General features: G+C 38.0%; 1 protein-coding gene across 1 annotated transcript; it reads left to right on the top strand.

The window, feature by feature from the left end:
* The first annotated feature begins 1,758 nt into the window (after positions 1 to 1,758).
* Positions 1,759 to 10,911, top strand: GPX7 (glutathione peroxidase 7). Its single transcript, XM_030953478.1, has 3 exons — positions 1,759 to 2,024; positions 8,109 to 8,370; positions 10,210 to 10,911. The coding sequence occupies exons 1-3, from the start codon at positions 1,818 to 1,820 to the stop codon at positions 10,371 to 10,373; spliced, it is 633 nt and encodes a 210-aa protein (XP_030809338.1). The 5' UTR covers positions 1,759 to 1,817; the 3' UTR covers positions 10,374 to 10,911.
* Positions 10,912 to 23,611: the final 12,700 nt, after the last annotated feature.

The raw sequence follows: 23,611 nt of genomic DNA, 5'->3' as shown, positions 1-23,611 counted from the left end.
TTGATTGTCATCTTGGTCAATAGTACAGCCAGGAAAGTATCCAGGAAAATACCACTTATCTGCAAAGAAATTCACATTCTCATCACAGTGTATCTGCACTGTAGAGAGCATGGTACAAGATTTTCCATCTATCCATCAATATATTTTTGTAGTGTATTACATTATTTCTTTATGTTGGATGTCTGCTTAAACTGAAATTAATAAAAAATGTGGAAAATCTGAAATGTTTAAAAACTGGAAATATGTTTTTCAACCAGCTATATATGGCTTCTTCCCTTACAGTAATGCTGGTCATGCTTGAATTACCTAAGCAAATTTAATCAAAATGTCAAAGATCTATGAAAAGTCAGTTGTTTTGTTGTTTGGTTTTGGTTTGGTTTGTTGTTGTTGTTGTTGTTGTTTTTGTTTTTGTTTTAAAGTGAGATATTACTTAAATTACAAAATTACAAATTACAGATTGTAATTTTCTCTTCAAAAGATAAATTTCCAATATGCCTTGGAACCACTTTAATTGTTTTCTGTAAATCATTGCATTTTCCTTTTCTTTGCCAAGAACTATCAGAATCATAGCTGTCCATGGCTGACCAGTTTTGTGGTCCAAGAAGAAATCAATGACCATCAAAAACTTTCTATTGTTGTTACTTTGTAAGTAAAATCCTTTTCTTCCAGCAGGCATAGTAGCAAACTGTACAAATAGCATTTTTTTTTTGCAAACAACCCAAGAATGACATCAGTGCACTGAGGCAGTGTTTGGCTCTGAATGTCTCAACACTTTGACACCAAAGTCAGTTCCTGATGCTTTATGGCTCTTTCTTGCTTGAAAGTCCCTCAGCAGTGTGGTTTCTCCATCTCACCCAGTGAGATCAGTGGTCTGGCCACTCACTTCTCACCAGGCAGGTGCATGCAGAGCTGCATTTCCTGCAGGCCTGGCTGATGTGGCAGGTTTATGTGGCGTGTTGGTGATTCTGGTTTTGCTGACTGAGTGCTGTGACTGGTTCGGAGCACTCCCTCAGTAACCAGTAGCAACCAAGCCACTGCTGTCCTTTGACATTACACCGTACTCACTACATGCTGCAGTTAGTGCACAAAAAAGGGCCTTTGCAAATCCATCCAAAATCACAAGGATGTAGTTAAAGCAGGATCTTTAATAACATCACTTTGATTCCTCTGTGGGCTACTCACTTAAGAGTGAATCTGTATCTATTTTATGAAACACAGGGCGCTACAAGTCGTGGTAATACCTGTTTGGGTCATTATTAGTTCTAAAGGATGGTTCCAAGTCCCTTCAGACTTGGCAGTTTGGGAATGGTGTTGCTATCATGAAAACAGGTTAATATCAGTATTCATACGTTAGTGTTAGTTCTGGTTTCAAAACTGTCCATGCACACCATGTAATTGGAAAAAAACCCCTAATTTTCTTAGGCTGAAATATCAGTGTTATTATCAAGAATTCATGGCTTTCAATACAGCAGTGGATGAACAATGAAACAGAGGAAGTAAAGCCAAATGTTCTGGGGTTCCTCAAGGGTCCCAACTCAGTGATCCTTGCGGGCGCCTTCCAACCCAGAATATTCTGCCATTCTGTGACTGGCATCCCACAGACTGAGCCAGCCAGTGCTTTAAAGCCATAACGATTCAGCGCAGCAGCAATTCCAGCACGGACCGCTCGGTTCCAGAGCGTGTACCCCTGAGGGAGCCATCCCGGCGGAGCGGAGCGGGCAGAGCCGCCGGCTGCCGCAAAAGGCCCGTTTGCAGCAGCGCGGCGTTTGCGGCGGCGCGGCCGGGCCGGGCCGGGCAGAGCGCGGCGGCCGTGCAGCATGCTGGACCCGGAGGGCAGTGTGGAGCACCAGCCTGCCTCCTCCTTCCCCAAAGTCCTCCTCATCCCTCTAGCCATGCTCCTCGCAATTGCAGCGCTCCTGCTCTTAGCCTTTTCCGCTACGCGGCAGAAGGAACCTGATTTTTACACTTTCAAAGTTGTAAACATCAGGGGCAAGCTTGTGTCTCTGGAGAAGTACAGGGGCTCGGTAAGTGCGGCGGGGAGGGGCGGCTCCCGCCCGGGCAGCCCTTGCATGTCCGCGGAGCGAGCGCGGGGCGAGTGCTCGGAGCCCCGGTGCACACGCGTGTGCCTCTGGGCTGCTCACTCTGTGCCTCTGCCCTTCGGCGAACTCGTCCGGCTAACACAGGCTCCTCTTCAATAAAGCGTTTGCAGTCTAACCCCCGTGTGTGTCCGCGTCTTCTGCTGCTGCAGCCGCCTGTAGACGTGGCAGGCAGGGAACGCTGCCCTCCTGCCGATTGCTCTGGATTCTGCCTATTCCATTGGAAGCTCAGGAAGTTTGTGTCTTTGTGTAGATTACTTTTGGAGTTTATTTCTGTCTTTTAACTGCATGACTTCTTGTGTGTTATTCTTACTCAAATCCCGTTCCTTTTTAATATTCTACATTAAAAAAAAACAGGGATTTGATCCGCGGCGAATGGAGTTAGCAGATTTCACCGTAGTTAGTAAAAGCATGAGACATTACAAAGTATCAGAGTATAGTGAAATTGTAACAACATCATGCAAATTCTCCTCTCGGTATTTAGTGTGGCAGCAATATGAGCAAGGACACGTAGCTAAAAGCACATATGCTTTTATGACGCCTTCTAAATTGTATTTATATCTTAAATTAAGTATTTTTAGGCAGAGTTTTCCATACCATTTTAAAACAATGTCCCTGACTATAATCTGATTTTATTTCATTTTATTTTATCGGCGGTTTGATCATTTAGAAAAGATCGGTAACTATGGAAAAGTGAAAAGAGAACTTAGTACATTTATTATACTTAATACTATAACCTCTTATAGGCCCTTTCACAAATTATAGAAGCTAAAATCATCATAAATCCCACAAGTGACACATCTGTGATACAGTCAGGCAGTCCAATATTTTCACTGTTGCCCAAAAAGGCAGCATCACTTCTCATTTTCACCCTTTTTCTCCAGCTTTGTATTTACATCTTCCTTTTCCCCCTCCTCAGATGTCTGAGCTCACTGGTCCAGAGCACCAGCTCACTGAAACATTGGCAGGAAGACAGAGAAGCTATATAGGGAGATGCACATTTTCTTGAGCTCAGCAGAAATGGATACTGGTGGATTTGGACTGAATGAGAGGCCTAAATTCTATCTGGTCAAAGTCCTCATCTCCCACCATTCGCAACTGAGATACAGCAGAACTGGTCCCATGCCCACTCAAATATCTATGTTGGAGAAAAACATGGAAGCTGTTTAATATTGAGCAATATTTGTGCTTTTTGAATGAGCTCCTTCCAAAGGCTCCATCAATAAATCCTGTTACTGGGGCATGTTTTGTCTGCATGTTATCTGCTAATCTGAATAAGCAAATACCACCTGTAGCTTCTCTATCTCAGAGCCAGAATCAACATGGAAAGGAGTTAAGGGGGAACTTGGAAGAATTCCTTACAGTCACTCTGCAGAGAGCTGGGGGTGTTCATCCCCTCTGGAATCTCAGGAATAGGCAGGTTCAGGGCGTGTGCTGTATCCCAGGGCTGTGGTTCCAGGCTGCTCTCGAGGCATGGCTGGTTTCATAAAGGGGAACTCTAGAGCTGTATCTGGGAAAGATAAACCATTGATGAATGGTATTCTTTGATCTCTGCTAGGCCACATTGAATAGTTTAATCCAAAAAAGTGACATTCAGCTCCTGTGTGGAATAAAAGATAGATTTGCATCCAGAGATTCTATTAATGTAGAGGCTACCTGCTCTTTGATAATGTATATGGACAATTTTAAAGAAAATTACAGCAATAAAACACATCCCTTTCTGTCATTATGTTGTCAGAACTCAGTATCAAGATAGAAAAAGGTTAATTAAAACTCCCATTTATTTCTTAAAATAAACTTGTTTAAATCTGCAGTTAGAGATAAGTTAAGGCATACGTTTATCATAATATTTTAAAGCTATTAAAAGAAATAAAATATTATTAAAGTGCTACGTGTGTGCTGGGGGTGTTTTAAGGAAAGTGAGTCACTGGTTAGCTCTAGCTCCTGGAACAATAGTGTGTTAATTGCTAAACCAGCTTTTACCAGCCTTAAGCTTTCTGGCAGATGTAGAGAAGACATTTTCTTCAATTCAGTCACTCAGCTAATTTATTTAAATAACTACTTAATTGGTAGTCAAGAAACTTACTAGGAATTGAAAAAATCCGCAGGCTTCCAGACTCTAAAAAATTAATAAAGCCTGCTAATTCTAAAACCACAAGACCAATGCTAAGTATAAACAATCAGTACAATTCATGACTGACAGGATCATTCTTCAATAAATCATTATTAATATAAACTTGTGTCTATTCAGATCACTGAAATTATTTTTTCATAGTAAGAAAAAAAGACTGATTGATATTAATTCTCTTTCTATTTGAGTGTATCTTGATAGGAACCACAATTACCCTGTGTTATATAGCAAATAAAGAGAGGACTATTACCACTGAGAAAAGAGTTCCACAACTGAAATAGATCCAAAACCTCTCTGGTTCACTGTGTTGTGGGGGTCATCCTTCTGTGGTTTTTCCACGCTACCATAAAATGTTGACCCATCACTCATCTACATTAAAAATGAAGGACAGTTATTATGGTTGGACAAGAATCAAGAGGATCCAAACAAGATTAGTTTTCTATCTAATCTAATTTAATAATCTTATCTTTTATTATATGATCTGTGTCAGAGACGCTGTAAGAGGCAGTATTCTTACCAAAAATAGCAGTATTCTTACCAAAAATAGTACCTATTTGGGAGTCAGAGCTGCCAAACATCAACTGTTCCCTGCTGTGTTTGTGCCTATCTTGATGTAGCGGTACCAATCTACCACCCAGCTAAGTGCAGTGTGCTGGGGTGGAATTAAGCAGTGTCAGTGCAGTGCCTTTGGAAATCTTGAACCTATAATCATGGGAAAGCATTAGGCACTATAACAACTGAAGTATTGTTTTTAACTAAATATTATTATTGAAAGTACTGTTAGGCCCTTTGGACCCGGATCAGCTGCAATCCGAGTCTGTGGCGTTCCTGGGTATGGATAAATGCACAGCCACTGAATGACCACACAAATATTGCTATTTGTTCCATGAAGGTGACAGCTCAGTGAGTTGATGCCATCTGACACTTGTGGTGGGTTCTTCCATAGTCACATGCAGCCAGTTAAGAATTTCTGGGTCTAAGAACCCAAGTATCTGTTGTCTCTGCTGACAGATTCACAAAGGGTTACTTTGAAGCTGAGACAGATTCCTAAGTCTGTTGCAGGATTTTTCTCTAAAGGAAGCATGCTGGTGTGAACATTAAGTAAAGCAAGAAGAGATTTTGCAGTGATAAATGAGTTCACTACTAGAATGCATGGGTTTTCTAAGCAAAGGGAATGATAGTTTTAAGAGGTGAGACAACAGCTGATAAAGAATTCAGCTGAAATGAAATAATTTTTGTGAGGTCCATTGAACTGTTTGCACTGCACACTAGGTGGTGTGCTTGACTTGCACTCTCAGAGCCCAAAGTCAGGCATATTGAACTTAATTTAAATCATTAATAGTTGTAAGAAGTCAAAGTACAGCCTCTACCTGAGAGCAAAAAGAGTGGCTGTTATTTATTAAAAATGCAGACCAAAAAAAAAAAATCACTGCATGAAATCACTTCTAATACCAGACATCTGAGAGATAACTCAGGAAAGATTTTAAAGGATCATTTTAAACATTCATTGAGAAATACTAATAGATCACAGAAGTTTTCAATATGTATGTTAAACTTTTAAGAGATTTGCACTATTAAATGATGGAGTTCAGTAATGGAGAATTCAGTTACAACAAATGTATTTTTCTAAGGAAAAAAAAAAGCATAATGTGTCTGCCATCCAAGAATTGCTGAATGTAGTTTCCATATGTTTTGGGGGAATATGTTTGGAAGTTTGCACTGTTGTCACTGTGAGCTCTCAAGCCTTTCCCCACCATGCCAAGAAACCACTGGTTTTAAACAGCTGTAAATTAAAATAGTTGTTTCTTTTTGAGTGAATCCTTTCAAGCCCTCTTTTTACTTAAAATCAAGTAAAAGTTATAAAAGCTTAGTTGTTTTCACTGGCAATTCATCCTTCATATCTGTTTGAATATGATCACAATGCCTACACAACTTTGCTTCTCCCAAACCTCCGATGACAAATTCTTACATTACTCTTCTATTTGAGAGCAGGTACCAATAGAGCTGAATTCAGTAAAGTGTATGAATACTTGTGCATCAAGAAAATTCCAAGGCTTAAACTATAATTAAAAAAGCTTCTAAAATTTCATGTGGAAGAACTATGTGAGACTTCAGCTCTTAGTCATACAATTTATCTTTTACTTCATACTAAACTACCATTATCACTATGCTTGATAAATCAGATTAATTGAAAAGAACAGAACTGCCAATAGTTATTTTTTATGTCAGATATACCAATTCTGTTTCAAATGCTGAGAGTCTGCAACAGGAATGCATCGGAAAATTATTATCTCTTCTCTGAAAAAAAATCTAATGATATGCTGTAACTTCAGATGTTTTAGGAGACTGAATTTAAAATTTCTGACAGAGCTTGTGTTGTCTGAATGAAAGTGATGATTTGGAGGTGAGATGGCTGCAGGTCATAGTTCATATACAAGTGTACAGGGCTTGTTTAGATTGTATCCTGTTGACACACTCCACCACAAAGAAGATTACACAAACTTATGCTTTGAAAGATTACCTGTCTTCCAGGGAAAACAGTGCCACCCCAAATCCACTTTAAATTCAGTAGCTGGACTTCAATGATCCTCATGGGTCCTTCCAAGTCAGGATATTCTATGATTCTATGATAGCCATACAGTTGTACAAAGTAGAAAATACACAACGTGTTAATGTTTAATGTAAGAAATTACAAATACCCACATCCCCTTAGCTTTTTCTTTACTCATTCCTACCCCTTCTACACATCTCATCTTATGATCCCATATATTACCCAGATATGTACCTTTATATGCCAGTTCGTTTTCTGGCTTTAAAAACACTATGCACATGGAGCCATTTATTTTTCACTAAATATGATTTATTTCACGCATCCTATTTCCTTAAATACTTCCGTATGAAAGTATTAAAATGGACTCAATTTATGTAGAATGAGCAGCAGCTCACAAAATTTGTGAGAATAACAAAACTGTAAGTCTAAAATTCTTAAAGTTAATTAAGGCTAAACTTATCTCAAAAAAACCAATGAAAAAGTCTTCAAGGCTTTGAGAAACTATGATACATGTTAGTTCGGAGTTAGGTCACTAAATATTCCCGACAAATTCTGCTGTTCCTGTAGTGCTCACCTGTGCGTGACAGCTCCCTCCCAGGTGGATCTGTGCTGGCAGACCCGTGCCTGTGCTCATATCTGACTGACACAACACACACAGCATTGAATGTGACTTCAAAGGATAGTGGGCAGCCTTCACTCCTTGGAATCTCTAATTGAGGCAGTAAATCTTTGTGCAAAAACTGTTGGCATTTTGTCACAACTGAGTAGATTTACTCTAAAAGTGATGGGAAATTTTATAGCCCACACTGCACAGACCAACATCAAATCCTGTAATTGCTTCTATTAACTTCCAGGTCAAGATCTCTACACTAGCAATGATAAATGGTTCAGGCACTTCTGCAAGGGCACTTAATTTTGAGCAAGGAAACATGCTGCAGAGCAGATGATTCACCACAGATAAATAAACAGAAAAAATACATTGATTTGCAAGTTTCTTTCATGCAACTTGGTATCTCTTAGCTGGATAGTCACTTCTCAATTATGCTTAGAAACTGTCCAAAAGGCAGAATGGAAAAACCTAGATTCTCAGTAAACTGAAGATTAAGACTGCTTTGCAGTTGGTTGATTGTCTTTACGCTTGCCAAAGAGGAATACATAAAAGAAATATTAAATCTTCCTTTTGTGAACAGAAGTCAATGTAGTTTCGAATATGTGTTCAGTTACAATTTCCTTGACATTCTTTTTCTTTTTAAATAGTCTGCATTCCAGCCTACCTGTTGGAAAACTGACATGTGCAACACATTTTTAAATGTGCTCTCTTGTTCATCAGGTGTCTCTAGTTGTCAACGTTGCAAGTGAGTGTGGGTACACAGACAGCCACTACAAGGCCTTACAGCAGCTGCAGAGAGACCTGGGCCCGTACCATTTCAATGTGCTGGCATTCCCCTGCAATCAGTTTGGGCAGCAGGAACCAGACACCAACAAAGAAATTGAGAGCTTTGCACGAAAGACTTATGGTGCCTCCTTCCCCATGTTCAGCAAAATCACAGTCAGTGGAGCTGGGGCAATTCCTGCCTTCAAGTATTTAATTGGTGAGTAACCTGGAATTCTGGAGGGCTGTTTCTCCTGCATAGAAGTCCTCTGACACAAAATACCATCCAAAGAAACAAGAGATGATGTGCTGACAGGGTTATCAGGCTGGAAGAGGTCAGAAGTCATGTAGTCCCTCCTCCTGCACAAGGCAGGAATTCTTTCCCCCACCTTTGTCTTACCTTCTAAAAAGATCTCCAGAGATGAGCACACATCAATAGCAGATATCCTGTAAAAGCTGGTCCAATAAACCTCTACATGGAATACAGGCCTTGAAAGTCTGTCCTCTAGGCATACAATACCCTGACCTTCCTTTTTCCACTTTGCAGCCTCTTAAGTGCCCCTCCTGTGACAAGAGTGCTGCAGATTGGATTTATAAGATTCATCTCTAGGGCTGTAGGATAAGTGGAAGAGAAGCACCTCATCATTTACTTCAACAATCAAAAAGTGAAACCAGGCACTAGATGATGTCCTTGAATATTCCTTTCCTCATTCCTCCCCAAGCACTGGAACAGCCACACTGTGCAGTTCCCCCGGTTCTAGTCTGCTTTAGAGCCAGCACTGACACCTGAAGAGGTTTTGCTGGTTGTCACCAGCCAGCAGGGCAGGGATGCTCCCTATCAAGGCACTACTTTTCTTGCACTGAGTAAATGCTCTAAATACCATTTAAATGCTATATTAAAATGTCAGTCTTAATCCAATGTGAAGGAAATGTCTTTCAGCAATGAAATACAGTAAAGCCCAGTGTGACACAGTATCACTTGAGCTGCATTCTGCAAGGAACATATCCTGCTGCTTCTCTCCAGCACCACAGTGTTCTCCCAAATCCCACTGAATTTAAAGGAGTGTGGACATTATTTTGACTACCCCAAGCTCACCTCCTTCCAGGTGTCTGTAATGGATCACTCTGCTAGCCAAATTTCCCTGTAATCCTCTTCACATCCTTCCATCTCTGTTTTGCCAAGGAGAGATGTTCTTGCCGACATGTCCCAGGAAACTTGCAAAACTTGCGTTTCCCTGCTCATCTGTCCGCAGCAGGAGGCTGCTGGAGGCTGCATCTTTATTCAGCACAATGACAACATAGTTAAAATTGTGAATCTGTCTGTGTCTTGATGATACATTGAAATAACTTCTCATTCCTTGTGAGGTTTGCCCAGTGTATAATCAGTGGAAAAAAAGATGCTAATTATCTGTAGCATCTGTACTTGTGCTTTTAGGGGCATGAAGTTCCTGGTCTATTTGAAAGTCCTGGAAATTTTGTCAGTCACATAGCAGAAGAGTAAAGGGTAAGAGTGTGACTCATGTAAAAGGGTATGTGATCAGGAAGGGGAAAACTGTAGTACTCATTTGTAGATGAAAATTAGGTGGAAACCTCGAACAATTACCTTGTTATTTCTTCATGTAGAATTTCTTGAAACAATCTTCTGAAGCACAGGGTACTGGATGCTTTTGGAGAGAAAATTCTGGATAAGCAAGTAATCAGTCCTAGTAAAGCTATATTGTCATGCCAAATTCAATTTTCCTATCAGTGTTCAACTGTATCAGGTACATCTCTATAGCACAGACCCCCACACACATGCCCTCACACACTTCAACACTGATTATTGTGCTTCCTCCTGGCTCAAGATTCCCTGTTTCCATTAGTCTCCAAGGGACTACTATCTAGTTAAAGATGTCTGTCAGAAAATTAATCTTATTCAGTCTGAACTTCCTCTTAATTTTACATTCTTTCTTCCTCTGCAAGGCTAATCACCAAATTGACATGAAGAAATGTCAGGAATTGGCTAATGTGGTTTTCTAATATTTAAGTGTTTGGGTTTTTTTTTTTCTTTCCCCTGTAGCTTCTACAGGAGAAGAACCAACCTGGAACTTCTGGAAATACCTGGTGGACCCCAATGGGAAAGTAGTAAAGGCCTGGGACTCTACTGTCTCTGTTGAAGAAATAAGGCCCCATGTTACAGAACTTGTAAGGAAAATCATCCTAAAGAAGAAGGATGAATTATGACTTTCAAAAATCTCAGCATACCAATTGCATCTGAATTGAGAATTAGGGCTGGACTTTGTCTTTTCACATTCCAAAAGAGAGGATATAGGGAAAGGAAATTATGACCAGTTGAATCTGTATTCGCCATCTAAGAATGCAGAAACCAGCAAGGTAACATGGTCAAAGTAATATGATATTTTTCTCTGCTCAAATTCAGTTTGAGTTTTCTAGGAAAGAAGAAATCTTCAGCAATTGTTTTCTCCCCAGTTCAATTGTTAGTTGTTGGTAACACTAAAGGAAGTTAGTTTGTATAGGAAGAAAGATAAGAATAATGAGAATGTCCTAGCTGGGATCTCCCTGTTATCTGCAAATCTGTTGTTATATTTTGATTGCAAACTGAATAAAATAAACAGCAGAAAGCACATGATTGACTTAAGGTGTGTGCTAGGAAGAGGGTCAAACCAGCTACCTTCAGACCAGGCAGAATTTGCATATTCCAATTATCAGAGCCAAACATAGCTAATTTCATCTGTACAGAGAGTTTAGAAGGGCATGGGAGAAACACATCTATAAAGGTTAAATGAAAGAAGGATAAAACAAAGGCCCTGTAAAAATTCTCCAGAAGCCATGAGATGAATTTCTGCATTTTTTCACCTAGATTATCAGATAATATTTAAATAGTGATTTGAACATCTGTAGGACCAGAGTCTACATGAAATGGCTATTTCTTTCTTCTACTAGCATTTTGCCTTAGAATTACTGTCCCCTCATAAAACTGATGTTAAATTTATTTTTCAGTTTATGACACTATCCAATTTTGCTGCATGTACAGACAAATATCAGATAACCAAAATATTTTTCCCATAGAAAGAATTTTTCAAATATTTAATTATTGCATGATGTTATATCGTTTAATACCACATTATTGTTACAAATGCTTAATGGAGCCTTTTTCAACTGTAGCAGTCAGGCATCTGCTCAGACTTCAGAAGTCCCTAGCTCATGCCAAAATAATAACACTAACATTTGCAGCCTCATTGTTCCTTGACAGAAACCCTTTGAAAATCTTGTCAGGAAGAACTCTTTTTATCTCAACAGAAACCCAATGTTCCCATCCTGTTAACCTCAGGATGCCTTAAGAAGAATCTAGCCTTGTCCAACTGCAGTATTATTGACAAGTGAAAGCTTTTTTGTGCTTTCTGATGCTTTCAAGGAGCACAAACAATGTTTGTCCATATTGTTGTCAGGGCCTGTGTGTACAAATAAACCTTAAGTGACCTGACCATGGTAAAGACTTTTCCCAGCTCCTCAGTGCCATTAGAGCTATTCAGCATCCAAACAGGCTCTTGTTGAAATCAAAGGCAAATATCATGGCATGGCCTGGCTCACAGGACAAGAGGGCAAAGAAGAATACTGACTGGACTCCTTCTGTGGAGTTCTCCATGGAAGTAAGAGCTCCAGGACCTTTAGGATTTGCAGGAAGAACACGAAAGGCAGAGATTATGCTGCACAAAACAATCTCAAATTGCCTGAAAGAAGCTGAGAGCAAGTTTTTTTAAGTTTCAGTGAAAAAAAAGAGGGGGTGGAAGAGAGAATAAAAGGAAGAAGTAATAGAAGAACATAAGTAAAAGGAGAAATCAAGTAAAAAAGGAATGAGAAGAAAGTGAAAAGACAGTTTGCAGCCAAATAATCTTTGGGACAAAAGTGGCACGGAAATGTGAAAGTCTGAACATTGATACTAATGAGTATGTTCCAAGCTCTATCAGCTACTTCTCACTTGAACTGTAACCTAAGAGTGCAGGAAATAGATGCTTGTGGCAGTGAATATCTGTATTTTCCTCCTCTGATGGTGAGAGAAGTGAACTCTATGCCTGATTCAGTAATTTAGTCTATTCTTACATGGATCACTCTAAGACAATGGTTGCTAAGGATATCACAAAGGAAGGAAAATCAGGCCCATCTGATACTCTGCAGGGACAGAGAATCCAACTCCTAGAAAAGGAGGTCTTTTTTACTCCACAGACTGCTTCTCTTTTCTCTCTCCTTTGATGCTAATGCAATGCCCCAGCATGCTGTTAGCACATGCTGCAGGGCTTATAATTTTCTTCTTAGAAAGCTTGTTTCTATTTTATACCTAAAGCCTGGATGAGACCAAAGCAGGCTATGAAAAATGTTTTCAGCCTTTCTATTTCCATTTTGTTTGTCCAGCTTCAACCAGAACTCTGGATTTGCAAAGAAACAATCTTCTATTCTCTATTAGACAAGTTTTTCAAGTTCAAAGAGACATAAGGGCAGGGATCGTTTGGGAAGGTTTTGTCCTATATGGACAAATATTTTTTGTGCTGCTTTTAGAAGCATTACAAGGCACAAAAAAAGCTTTCACTTGTCAATAATACTGCAATTGGACAAGACTAGATTCTTTTTAAAGCATCCTGGAGTTAAGAGCAGGGGAACCTGAGCATTATGTTTTTGTTGAGATAAAAAGAGTTCTTCCTGACACGATTTTCAAAGGGCTTCTGTCAAGGAACAATGAGGCTGCAATTGTTAGTGTTATTATTTTGGTGTGAGTGAAGAATTTCTGCAGTCTGAAATCTGAGCAGATGCCTGAGTGCTAAGTATCCCTCCCTGTCAGAATTGGTGTTCTTACAAGTTTGGCCATTTAAAGAGAACTAAGGTAAGTATTACATATGCAAGCCTTGAAAAACAACATTATTTTAAGCGCATAACTACTTTCTCTGAACTTAACAGGTACATTTTCATTATTAAATTAGGCATGGCATAGATTCCATCCTTTGTTGCACTAAGTCAATTTTTAGAACAAATGCTTTGGCCTTTTAATCAAAGTTCTGGAGTAAAAGTAAATATTCTTAGTTGTACATTAATACATTTCTGGTCACACTGTAAGTACTTCATGAATCCCTGCTCAGAAAAATTGCAAATCAAATTGCACAGAGTTGAATTTGACTGTTGAGACTATAGAGAGAGCATGCAGAGATCAGAAATTACTTCTTTTGCCTTGTGAATTCCAGCACTGTTTTAATCTGACAGAGATCTTCCCTACAGCAAGTTCTGAAAACTGCAAACCAGCTCTGAATCTATAGCATGAGACTATTTTTCCTTGCAACTTATCTGCTTTGCAGAGAAAACAGTAGTGTGGATTAACAGATGAGCACATTGATGCATAGAGAACAATTGCCTTGATCATCTAAGACTTGATCTCCTACAGTTTGCACCTTTAAAGGTGTGAACTCTTGGCCTGTTGATTTAAACCTTAAACTAAGCGCCTGAACATGAATGTATGCAGCCATGTGCACCCTCTGACATGCCACAGGGAAAAAAAATCATTTTCAATATAAGTTTAAAATTAGACAGGGCACTTTTGATCTTTTGAAACTTTGTCTCATAAAGAATGTAATAATCAGACCTACATGAAACCAAAGTTCTCTTTTGAAATGGAATATGCTACATTGAAACAGAACAATTGAACGAAGCAATACACAAGGGTTTAAATCTCCTTTTTTGGCAAGATAAGGAGAACAAAGCCAAATACACTGGTTATCCTGACAGTTACAACTGCTGTTTTAGATAGATGCTGGGGATGTTTCACTTGAGTTTCTATTGTGATTTTTAGTCAGAAACTTCAGTGGCAAACCACACACAATTTCATTGTGCTGGATGGTACTCAATTTATCCTTTCAAACAAAATAGCATCTCATTCAAGAAATTGATGATGTTAGTCAGATCTTTAGAAGACTGGACATCTCTTTGGTTAAGCAAACAAAGTTTATACTACCTTAGATTATTGAATCAACCAAATATATTCTATGCAGAGATAAATCAATACTATTCTACTCATAGAGACAGATGGAATTTAACAAGCTTATTTCTGATTTATTCACAGAAAGTGTCAAGTAAAATCAGGTATTCTCTGTGACAATTAACAGATCCTGCAGTAAAAGCATCACTGACAAAACACAAAGGAGTTTACAAACCTTTTGACAGATGAGATACTGAAATCACCAAATTTGAGGGCTACTTCTTAACCAAATTAAAGCTCTATAGCAGAGACATACACAGAGCAGAAGGAAATCACTGAGCTGTACGAGCATCATCTCAAAGCTGATCTGTGATCTGGTGATACACAGCTGATTCATCTACCCAGGCAGCTCATAAACACAGTGATGCCCACCGTGTAGGATAAGAAACAACAAAACAGCTTTTATGCCAACTCTGCATCACCCTGGCATTGACAACAGAGGAGGCTTTCCTAGTGACAGGAGTGCCGTTTTCCAGCTGTCTCTGCACAGCAGCTGAGGGCAGCCCCAAGTAACTTTCCATCCTTAGCCTAGAAAACCTGGCCCAAGCCATCAGCCCACCTGCCTAAGAGATAAGATGGGCTGCTTTATCTCAAAGCACTGACAATACCTGCTCAACAAGATCTTCTAAACTTACTCCTGGAAACAAAAATGATTGAAGGATCATTGTGTTTTGAGTGAGCAGACTTGTATTCTGGAAGGTAAGCACAGCATCTACGTAGTCAGGGCCAGATTCTTCCCCAAGCACTAACTGATGGAACAGTGACAGTAAAAGGAAACAATAGTATTCTAAACAATGGAAAAGACTGAAGCACAATTTTGTGGAGAACAAACTTGATAATGCCTGATCAGACAGAAATTACAGATATTCCAGCTTCAGGGAGCTGTAGTTTTAGCTTCCTTAAGTAAAAAAATGCAGTGAGAAAGCTGTTAGTGTATTATATAAAACAGTCCTCTGTTTTCTTTGTCCCCTTTGCCCTAAAGACAAGGTTGTTTCATCATAATTAGTACATTCATCTGAATTATAGGATGAACCATTATATTTTTCTTTATCAAGCAAGGAAATCTGACAATGATAAATAAAGAACAGCTGGCAAGGAAAATTTACATAACCCACAGATTGTTTATCCATCCTTTGGAAAAGGGCACAATAGTCAAACTGTTCCTTGTAAGTAAAGAACATGCTGAATTCCCTGTTTCAATTATAAATCAGCTTCTCTAACCCTTAGTTAGATCCACATCACTCATTCTGATTTGTCATTACTTCTATATTCAAAATACTTCTTATTTTATTACTGGTATTTTCCTATCCTCTGGAGAGACCACTAACCACTAGAGATATGGAGGGAAATGTTTTTCTGGCATATAAACATTTTAGATTTGAAATGTCTTCTTCTAAATCTGGGCACAGTATTTTAAGTTTTCAAGTAAAAGTAACCCCTAAACTGTCAGTTTGCTTAAGTTGAAACATTTAGCTGGATGCAACTGATGAGAAACATTTCAAAGCTGATATTCATGTTTACAAACTTTATAAATAAATTACTAAAAATTAAAATCATTTCAAACCAAGAAATAGAATCTAAATGCAAATATAAAAAGCTTTGATGATTTTAAAACTTAAAAAAAATTATTTTGTGAATTTTGTCAAAACATATTTTTCTACAAATTTCAGCTTAGGGAACAGCTTGGTTTAAAAAAAAAAGAGAATTCTTGTTCTTTTGAAAAGGTCTTGCTAGCTTCAGAGACTACCAATCTATTCTGCCTTTAGCTATACTGAAGTCAATAGGAATATATCATTGAGTAAAATTGCAATATCAAGTCTCTCTCTGATTATATGAATCACTTGATTTTATTGAATACTGGGAATTGCAAGACACCATTTCTAGTTGTTTACTGCATGCTCAGTAAATGTGTTTATCAAGCCACTGTGAAACTGGGAACAAAGAGTTCATCAAAACAGTTTCAGAAAACCAAAACATTTCAAAGAACTGGCTTAAAAATAATATCATGGGAATAATTTACGCAGTTAACATGTAATCAGTACAATTTTAATAATTTAAATAGAAGAAAGGATGTAAACCAGATTTCTTTTTAAGATTTTAAGAAGGTAAGAGAACACCAATAGACAGCCAGCTGATAAGGGATAAATTTTGCCCAAGTTTCAGGTGGGAATTTGCATGCAATGAAAAGGTGTCATTGTATGTACAGATACAGGAGAGTTCAGGGTAAATTATTTCAATGCCAGAGGAAGATTTTAGAGCAGAGGCATACTTTTGTTTTCAAGCTCTAATAAAAAGCTGAATTAGTGCAGCTATGGCAAGTGGATTTATAATCCTCTGTCATCTACAGGGAAATTTTTCTGCCCTGTGAATATTTAATCTGGTCTGACATAGTTCTGTGTCAATTTTACCCGTCAATTTAAACTTCATTGCTTTTCTAGCCTTTTACCTCTGACCATTTCTTTCGGTTCTTTCCTTGATGTCTCCTTCTGACACAATTACAGGTTGATAGCCCACTCCACAAAGCACCTATTGAAAAGTACTCTTAAAGCATCTGTTAGTAGGTCAAAACACAATCGACAAAAGGAGGAAAAGGGGTCCAATGGAATGTGTAATGATTTGAAGCAATTTTATTTTCTTTCTGGTCTAGTTCATGATCAGAGGTTATTTTCTCACTTTCTCTATTAACAGCAGGACAACAAAGGATAAAGGAGATATTTAGGGTGCTTATGTTGGCAATGTGTTGAAAGGGGAGCCCTGGATGGAAGAGGATCATTGTAGTTTGGTGTCAGGACTGGTATTTTACCTAATTAGATTTTAGAACAATGAACTCTGCTTACTTGGTGGAGTCATTCTGACTTGGGTCTCAAAGAAAGCTCCGGCCATACTTTTGTGCTGCAAAACTCAAGATGAGCCTCAGCCTCCTGTGCTTCTGCTAAAAAAAAAAACACTTCCGTGCCCAGGGTCAAGGGCAACTGAATCTCTGAAAATCTCACTGAAGAAAATCTCTCGTGAGTTTGTCCCAAGATGTGCTCTTCCTTATGCTCTGTACCAGGTGCAGCAGCTCAGTAACTGCTACCAATGACAACATCAATGAACAAAAATTACCTGAGCCTCCTGTGCACCCCAATCTTACAGCAAGAACGTGTCTATTTTATATCCTGCAAAACATAATTTCTAAGCCCTTCAATATTAATTGAAAATCCTTCTGAAGAATCCTCATCCAAAATATTGTGTCTGAAATGTGCCTGGTCCTTCCAAGTAAGCAATACCCCGAACCTCTTGTTGGAGACATTTCTTTTTCAAGGACACACCTAATAATTTTCTTCCTTTCAAGAGCATTTTGTACACATTAAAGCACTGCACATAAAAAACCTGCTGCAGATTTCTCCATCATGTAGTGTTCAGACTGGGTGCTCTCAGTGCTGTACTTGGCTTCTTGCATTGGAAATGTCTCCTTTCTGACACAAAGTATATGAATTAATCAGTCTGTCATCTTATTTTCCTCTCATTTAGTAGAGTTGATAATGCTAGGCAAAATATTTGTTAGTTAATTAACAAGTGAATGAAATTACATCCTACATGGAGGCTGGTCTTAAAATATACAGTATATTATGAACACAAGTCCTAAATTAACAAACAAATAATGTTGTATACCTTCAATAGCTACAGAGATGTGTTGGAAGGACCAAGTGCTTAGCATCTATAAATATTTGGCTTTTTTGTGTATTACATCTCTAACAGCCAGCTAATAAACTCACATTCCTGTGGCTCTCAATTGGCTTGGATGTCAGAAATGCAGGAAATCAGCTGTTCTCAGGAATCATCTTGAGCCACAGTAACTGGGGAATAATGAAGCAAAAAACACTTGAAAAAAGAATCATTTGTGCTTCTAGCACGTCACTATCAATGCTACTTGGTTAGCGATCTTAGTTCATACATTTTATGCTTCCAAAATCAGTTAAAAACGCCCTCAATATCTACACCAACTCAGATAATTACAATGCCACTGGTCCCCTTGTCTGTTTGCAATAATTACCTGTTGAGAAGAGCAGGATGACGTCTCTGGGACTCGATGGTGACTCACCAGAGTGACCTCATGGCAGGGGACTGATTTTGTTACCACTATTCTAAATACATTTCAGCCCTTGATTTATGAGCTGAATGGATTATTTTCTAAAATGAACAGACAGTGAAGCATCTGTTATTTCCAGAGAAGGAATGAATGCCCAGCACTGTCCTGACTGTCAGGCCAGCTTTTCTTTTGTGTAGGCTTGCAGCAGTGAGCCAGCACTTGTTATTTCTCTTCCTTTTGCATTCCTGTGTGGAAGATGACTCCTTTTAAAGTTATTATCATAATTGGTGCAAGACTTAAATCAGTGAGAGGACACTGCATTATTTCAAAGGAAAGCCCACCAAGTTTTTTACACTTAAAGGCAAATATTCCCATATTGCTGATAGCACAGAACCATAGAATATCTCGATTTGGAAGGGACCCATAAAATCATTGAGACCAGCTCCTCACAGAATCTCATTCACATTCTGCCAAAAAACATGGGCAATTTCCAGACATAAGGGCTCTTTTTGTAGAACAGTCAGGATTTCAAAATTTCTACACCCAACACATAATGTAGAAAGATGTAATGTTAGGTGGATTCCTACTTATGTTTGGCCTTGTATAGGACGCTGATTTTATTTGTTTATATAATCACAATTCTTGTAGTTTTTAAGCAAGATTTGAGACTTTCTGAGAACAAATTGCAGTAATATAACAACATTACAGATTTCCTATAGGCATTATTCTGAAACAGAAAAGAGAATTTAGAGTGGGAGCTTCTAATGTAAGAATGTCTAGTGTGATAAAAATTCTGAATTTTAGACCTATAATGAGATAAAAAATCAAATTTCCATTGGAATAGGCAGTGCAGTGCTTGTGTCTCAGCCTGAACATTTTGAATGTAAAATTTAAAATGCAATTCAACTACAAAATAGCAACCAGTGACACAAAAAACCACCCCAGCAAAACACTGAAATTAATCTTCTTTTATTCTTATCTTTCTTTACATTGATTTAAAGTCCAACAATAAAAAGAAGCATGTGAAATCAGTAATACCTGTGCACTCACAGCTAACAGTGACTGCACTGGCTCTGAAGCAAAAGAGGCTTCACACCATATTTATGTTTACAAGGCTGTACATGTGCAAGATGGAAGCATTCCCCAATAACTGAACCAGCTGATTGGGAAAAACATCTGTGTGCTACTTTGGAAAACTTCCTGAGATGAAGTGAATGAACACGGGCTGCCAGGAAACATCCATGACCAAAACTGGTGTGGTGACATTGGCATTTTTTGTAGTTTTTTTTCCACTGACTGTATGACTCAATTACCTACACACAGCTCTGCTCATAGGCTGAAGCTCTTCAGGAATCCATCCAGAACGCCCAGCCCAAGTCAAGCTCTTGCAGTTTTTTCTTCACCTGAGGATTCCTTGCTTTGTATAATTCAGATTAAGTAATTATGGCTGAATACCAACCAGGCCTTGACTGCCTTGCCTTCACAAATTTACACTGTTTGAACAGTTATTCTGTGAACAATTAAGAGTTGACTCTTACTCCACTAGGATGGGGTCTCAATTATACCAATAGAAAAGCAACTTCTCAGCAGATCTTTTTGTTAACCTTTAAATTCAACCTCAGTTACAGAAGAAACAAACCACATCCCCCCACACCAAAACCAACCTAAACAATTGTCCTTTTTCAAATTTTAGAATACAGCTTTTCCAATTTTTAAAATAAATGTTAAATGCTTTACTCTAAATTTAATACATACTGAATGTAATGAGGTTCAAAACAAAATATGAGTATTTTTAGTGAGATGGAACCCAAGAATGTTTGCTACTGATGAAGGAACTATAGTAACAATAAAGAAAGGTAAAGTAGAACATTTTTAATATGGCAATAACTATATTCTGTTACTGAAACTTAGAGTAACCTCAGAGCATCGGGAAAAAAGGGCTTGATATCGATCCTATGGATGAAGCCACTAAACACGTGAATAATACCATTTTCCCACAAGCATGTAACAAGTGAAAGAAAAGCAAAGAATAGAACTTAATCTTCTGCTTCCAAGTTTGTACAGATATCTCTACTACTTTTACTATATCCAACCAGAGAAAGCAAGCTATCATGTGAAAGTTGATTATTTTGGCACCAGTAAAAGCAAGAAATAGACAGCAACAGACAAATGAAGTAATTACATTTGTTTCCATAAGACGAACAACAATGCTACTGTAAATTAATGTAGTTTAGCTTGATTCTGCTTTGACTTCTCTTGAGATGTCCATCATGCCTGTGACAACGAGCTGCACTGATGCATTCCACTTCAGTAGCAACAGAGAAATTTTGATTCCTGTCAAAATCCCTGGTGGAAATTCCAGGTATGGAAGAATGATGAGAAGATGGTTAGGATGAACAGATACAGTCCGTCTTATAGGTTCATCCAATTTCTAAGAGAACATCTGATTACTGACACTAACACAGATGAAATGAATCCCTCATCTGAGATGTAGTTGGTGATCATTTCACCAAAGCAGGACTGAGGAGGTGAGGACCTGACCAACGGCTCACTTGGCCCAGCTTCAGAAGGTCTGGTCTGTCACTCAGAGAATTCCATTAGTTACAGACTGTGTGATAATCAGGTGCTCTGATAATGAGGGATACATAAGATTAAGAGATAAAAGTTGCATTTTAATAATTATTGTGCAAATGTAATTAAGCTGAAAGACCTGTAGCTGTCTCAAAGACATAAAGACGATTAAACCCCTAGTTACTATTAGCAGTCTTTATCCCTTTAATGTTCAGAGCCATCTTATCAGAGGATAAGCTATGTTAGGTGTTCATAATAAGAATATACTTTTTATTTTTCCTTTGGATCATCTGCACACTTTGGACAACTGCTGCTTGTATCCACTGCTGAAGTGAAAAGGGATTTGAAACTGAATAGGGCTTTCTGATTTCAGCCAAAGACAGGAGGGCTGTGGAAAATGGTTCTCTTTACAGCATCCCCAAATCTAGTAGTGTTCAGAGATGGAAAACAAACTCACCTTCAGCATCAAAAATAAGGAACAAAACTGAGCTTTTGAAGCTAGAAAATAAAATTGAGTATCTGTCAAGAAAACAACTGCTAAAAAAGGCTTGTGAGCAATGTAACAATATCAGGAATGAAACACCCTCACATCACAGAGCACTGGAAATATGAATCACTATCTGCGAGATGATCATAAGTATTACCAAAAACCATGGCTGAAGTAATTCTGTATTCCCACTAGGTATGGTTAACATTCAAAACCAACTTTTTGATCATGCATTAGAAATGAGCAAGAAAATAAAGTCATTAAAAACTCATTGTGAAATGAGCTGAAATCTTGCCAAAAGTTGTGTGGCTATTAGCTCTAAGTCTGGCATTTCTAAATTCTAAGTAACCCAATACTCTTTGAATGTAATTTTGCACATGTAATTTCTTCTGTTTGAAAAGAAATAGAGAAAACAAGAGCAGAATTTCATGTTGGCAACAACATGAGTCATCTGAAATATTTCAAACCACCATAGAGAGTTTTGCTGTGTGAATTAATGAAATAAGAAGTCACTCTTTGCCATCATATGTGTGAAAGAGAACTAAATGAAGCTGACATTTTTCCAGAGGATTTAAATATATTTACTGATAAAAAAGGAAACAAGCAGACAACTTATATTCTGTTCCAGATTCACAAGTAAGGCACAGAGTTCCTGTTACTCCCAAGACTGGTCATCTTTGCCTTGTCCTTTCAATATATCTCTTTCTTACTCCCGTTTCTTCACCTTATCCCTGTTCCCTTTAACTGCCAAATCCCAGCCTTCAGTTCTTACATTTGTCACACCAGTTCCAGTTTCTCACCCCAAAATGGGTCAGAGCCCAACTCTTTGGCCTTAGCACCTTCTTTCACACAGGACAGAAAACTTCAGGCAACACAATAAAGCTTTTTAAAATAAGAAGCAATTGTAAATAGGCTCCTGTAGGAAGTTTGTCTCCTGCTGCAGAATTTCAACAATAGATGATGTTACCCCCTACAGAAAATATAAAGACATTTGTGTGGGAGGGTTAAAGAGGAAGAATTATTGCTACTATTGGTATCTGCATCTCTTTGAATTATAAATTAGAATGAAAGTTCTCTGTGATGGCTAAGTGACAGAAAGGATTCTGAGCCAAGGCACACAAAAATATGCAAAAAAAGGTATATAATTTTGTAACAAAACAACTTTTGGGTTTTGAAAAATATGCTTAATAGGACTAAATCTAAATTATTGACCTAAGAGTTTGAATAAAATGAAGACAATGAAAAGCTTGAGTTTGAGTTTACCATGGTGGGAAGATATTTTATTGTATTATTTATTCACTGATATGTAGAAGTCAGCACTTCAAACCTGTTTACTTATATATTTCTCTTTTACCTTCAATTTTAGACAAAGTAAATTCAAAGCATGATAGAAAGTGACAATTCATATAAGCCTGTGAATCTATAATTTTCTGGTTTGTTGCTTAGTGTAGAATAAATGCTGAAAAGATCAAGAAACTTGCATGTTTTACAAGTGCTACCTCTGATGGAGATCTTGCTTAAATATTCTGAAATAACAGGCCCATCATTTTTATCTGTCTTGTAATTGAGTAACTCTGTTTCAGAACTATCCCCATAATCATCCCCTACATACAGAAGCTACATACTTGCTAGAACCTTTTAAAGTTTTCATCCTTTTATTCAAGTAGAAAATGCATTACAACATATATTTGTGTCTCTAAAATTATAAATAATTATATTTTAAAAGCAGGATAAATGAAAGCAAAGTTAAATGCTTGAGGCAGTGTCAGATTGATCTTTTTTTTTTTGTAAGGAACATGCCAGTTTTGTGCTTTCTACTCAGATAAGTAAAAACTATTTTCCTTTCTGAAAAGGAAAAAGAAATGAAAACCACTCAACCACTCCACAAAGACAAACTGCAGTCAAGACTATTTGGTTAGGTTCATTTTTGAAAACTATTTTATGCATCTGACTGTTCTCCTTCTAGATAGGAGAGTAAGTGTAAAAAGGTAAGATTTGCTTCACTGAGTCATTATTCTGAAATATTTACCAATAACAGCACACAAACACTGTAGAGAATGAGGCCATTACACAAACACAAATTACTTTTCAGAGCTCCATCCTGACTGCAGAATTCCCAGTATCAACACTTCCTACTTATCTCTTTCACTGTTTTTCCCTCTTAAAATTTTGATTGAAACCTCCTTTGAGCATCAACTTCCTGAGGCTCAAAATTGCTTTCTCCTTCTTCATTATTTAGTTCTGTGAAGCAGAGAAAGATGAAAGTTAAAATCTATACCCTATATTGACTGGGGGAATCAATTAGAGGATAA

Source organism: Camarhynchus parvulus, chromosome 8, assembly GCF_901933205.1.
Source record: "Camarhynchus parvulus chromosome 8, STF_HiC, whole genome shotgun sequence".
NCBI lineage: Eukaryota > Metazoa > Chordata > Aves > Passeriformes > Thraupidae > Camarhynchus > Camarhynchus parvulus.
This window is presented reverse-complemented; position numbering and strand designations above follow the sequence as displayed.

Coding starts and splice junctions, on each gene's coding strand:
- GPX7 (XM_030953478.1), top strand. CDS start 1,818: ATGCTGGACCCGGAGGGCAGTGTGGAGCACCAGCCTGCCTCCTCCTTC. Junction 2,025..8,108: donor TGGAGAAGTACAGGGGCTCG/GTAAGTGCGGCG, acceptor CTTGTTCATCAG/GTGTCTCTAGTTGTCAACGT. Junction 8,371..10,209: donor TGCCTTCAAGTATTTAATTG/GTGAGTAACCTG, acceptor TTTCCCCTGTAG/CTTCTACAGGAGAAGAACCA.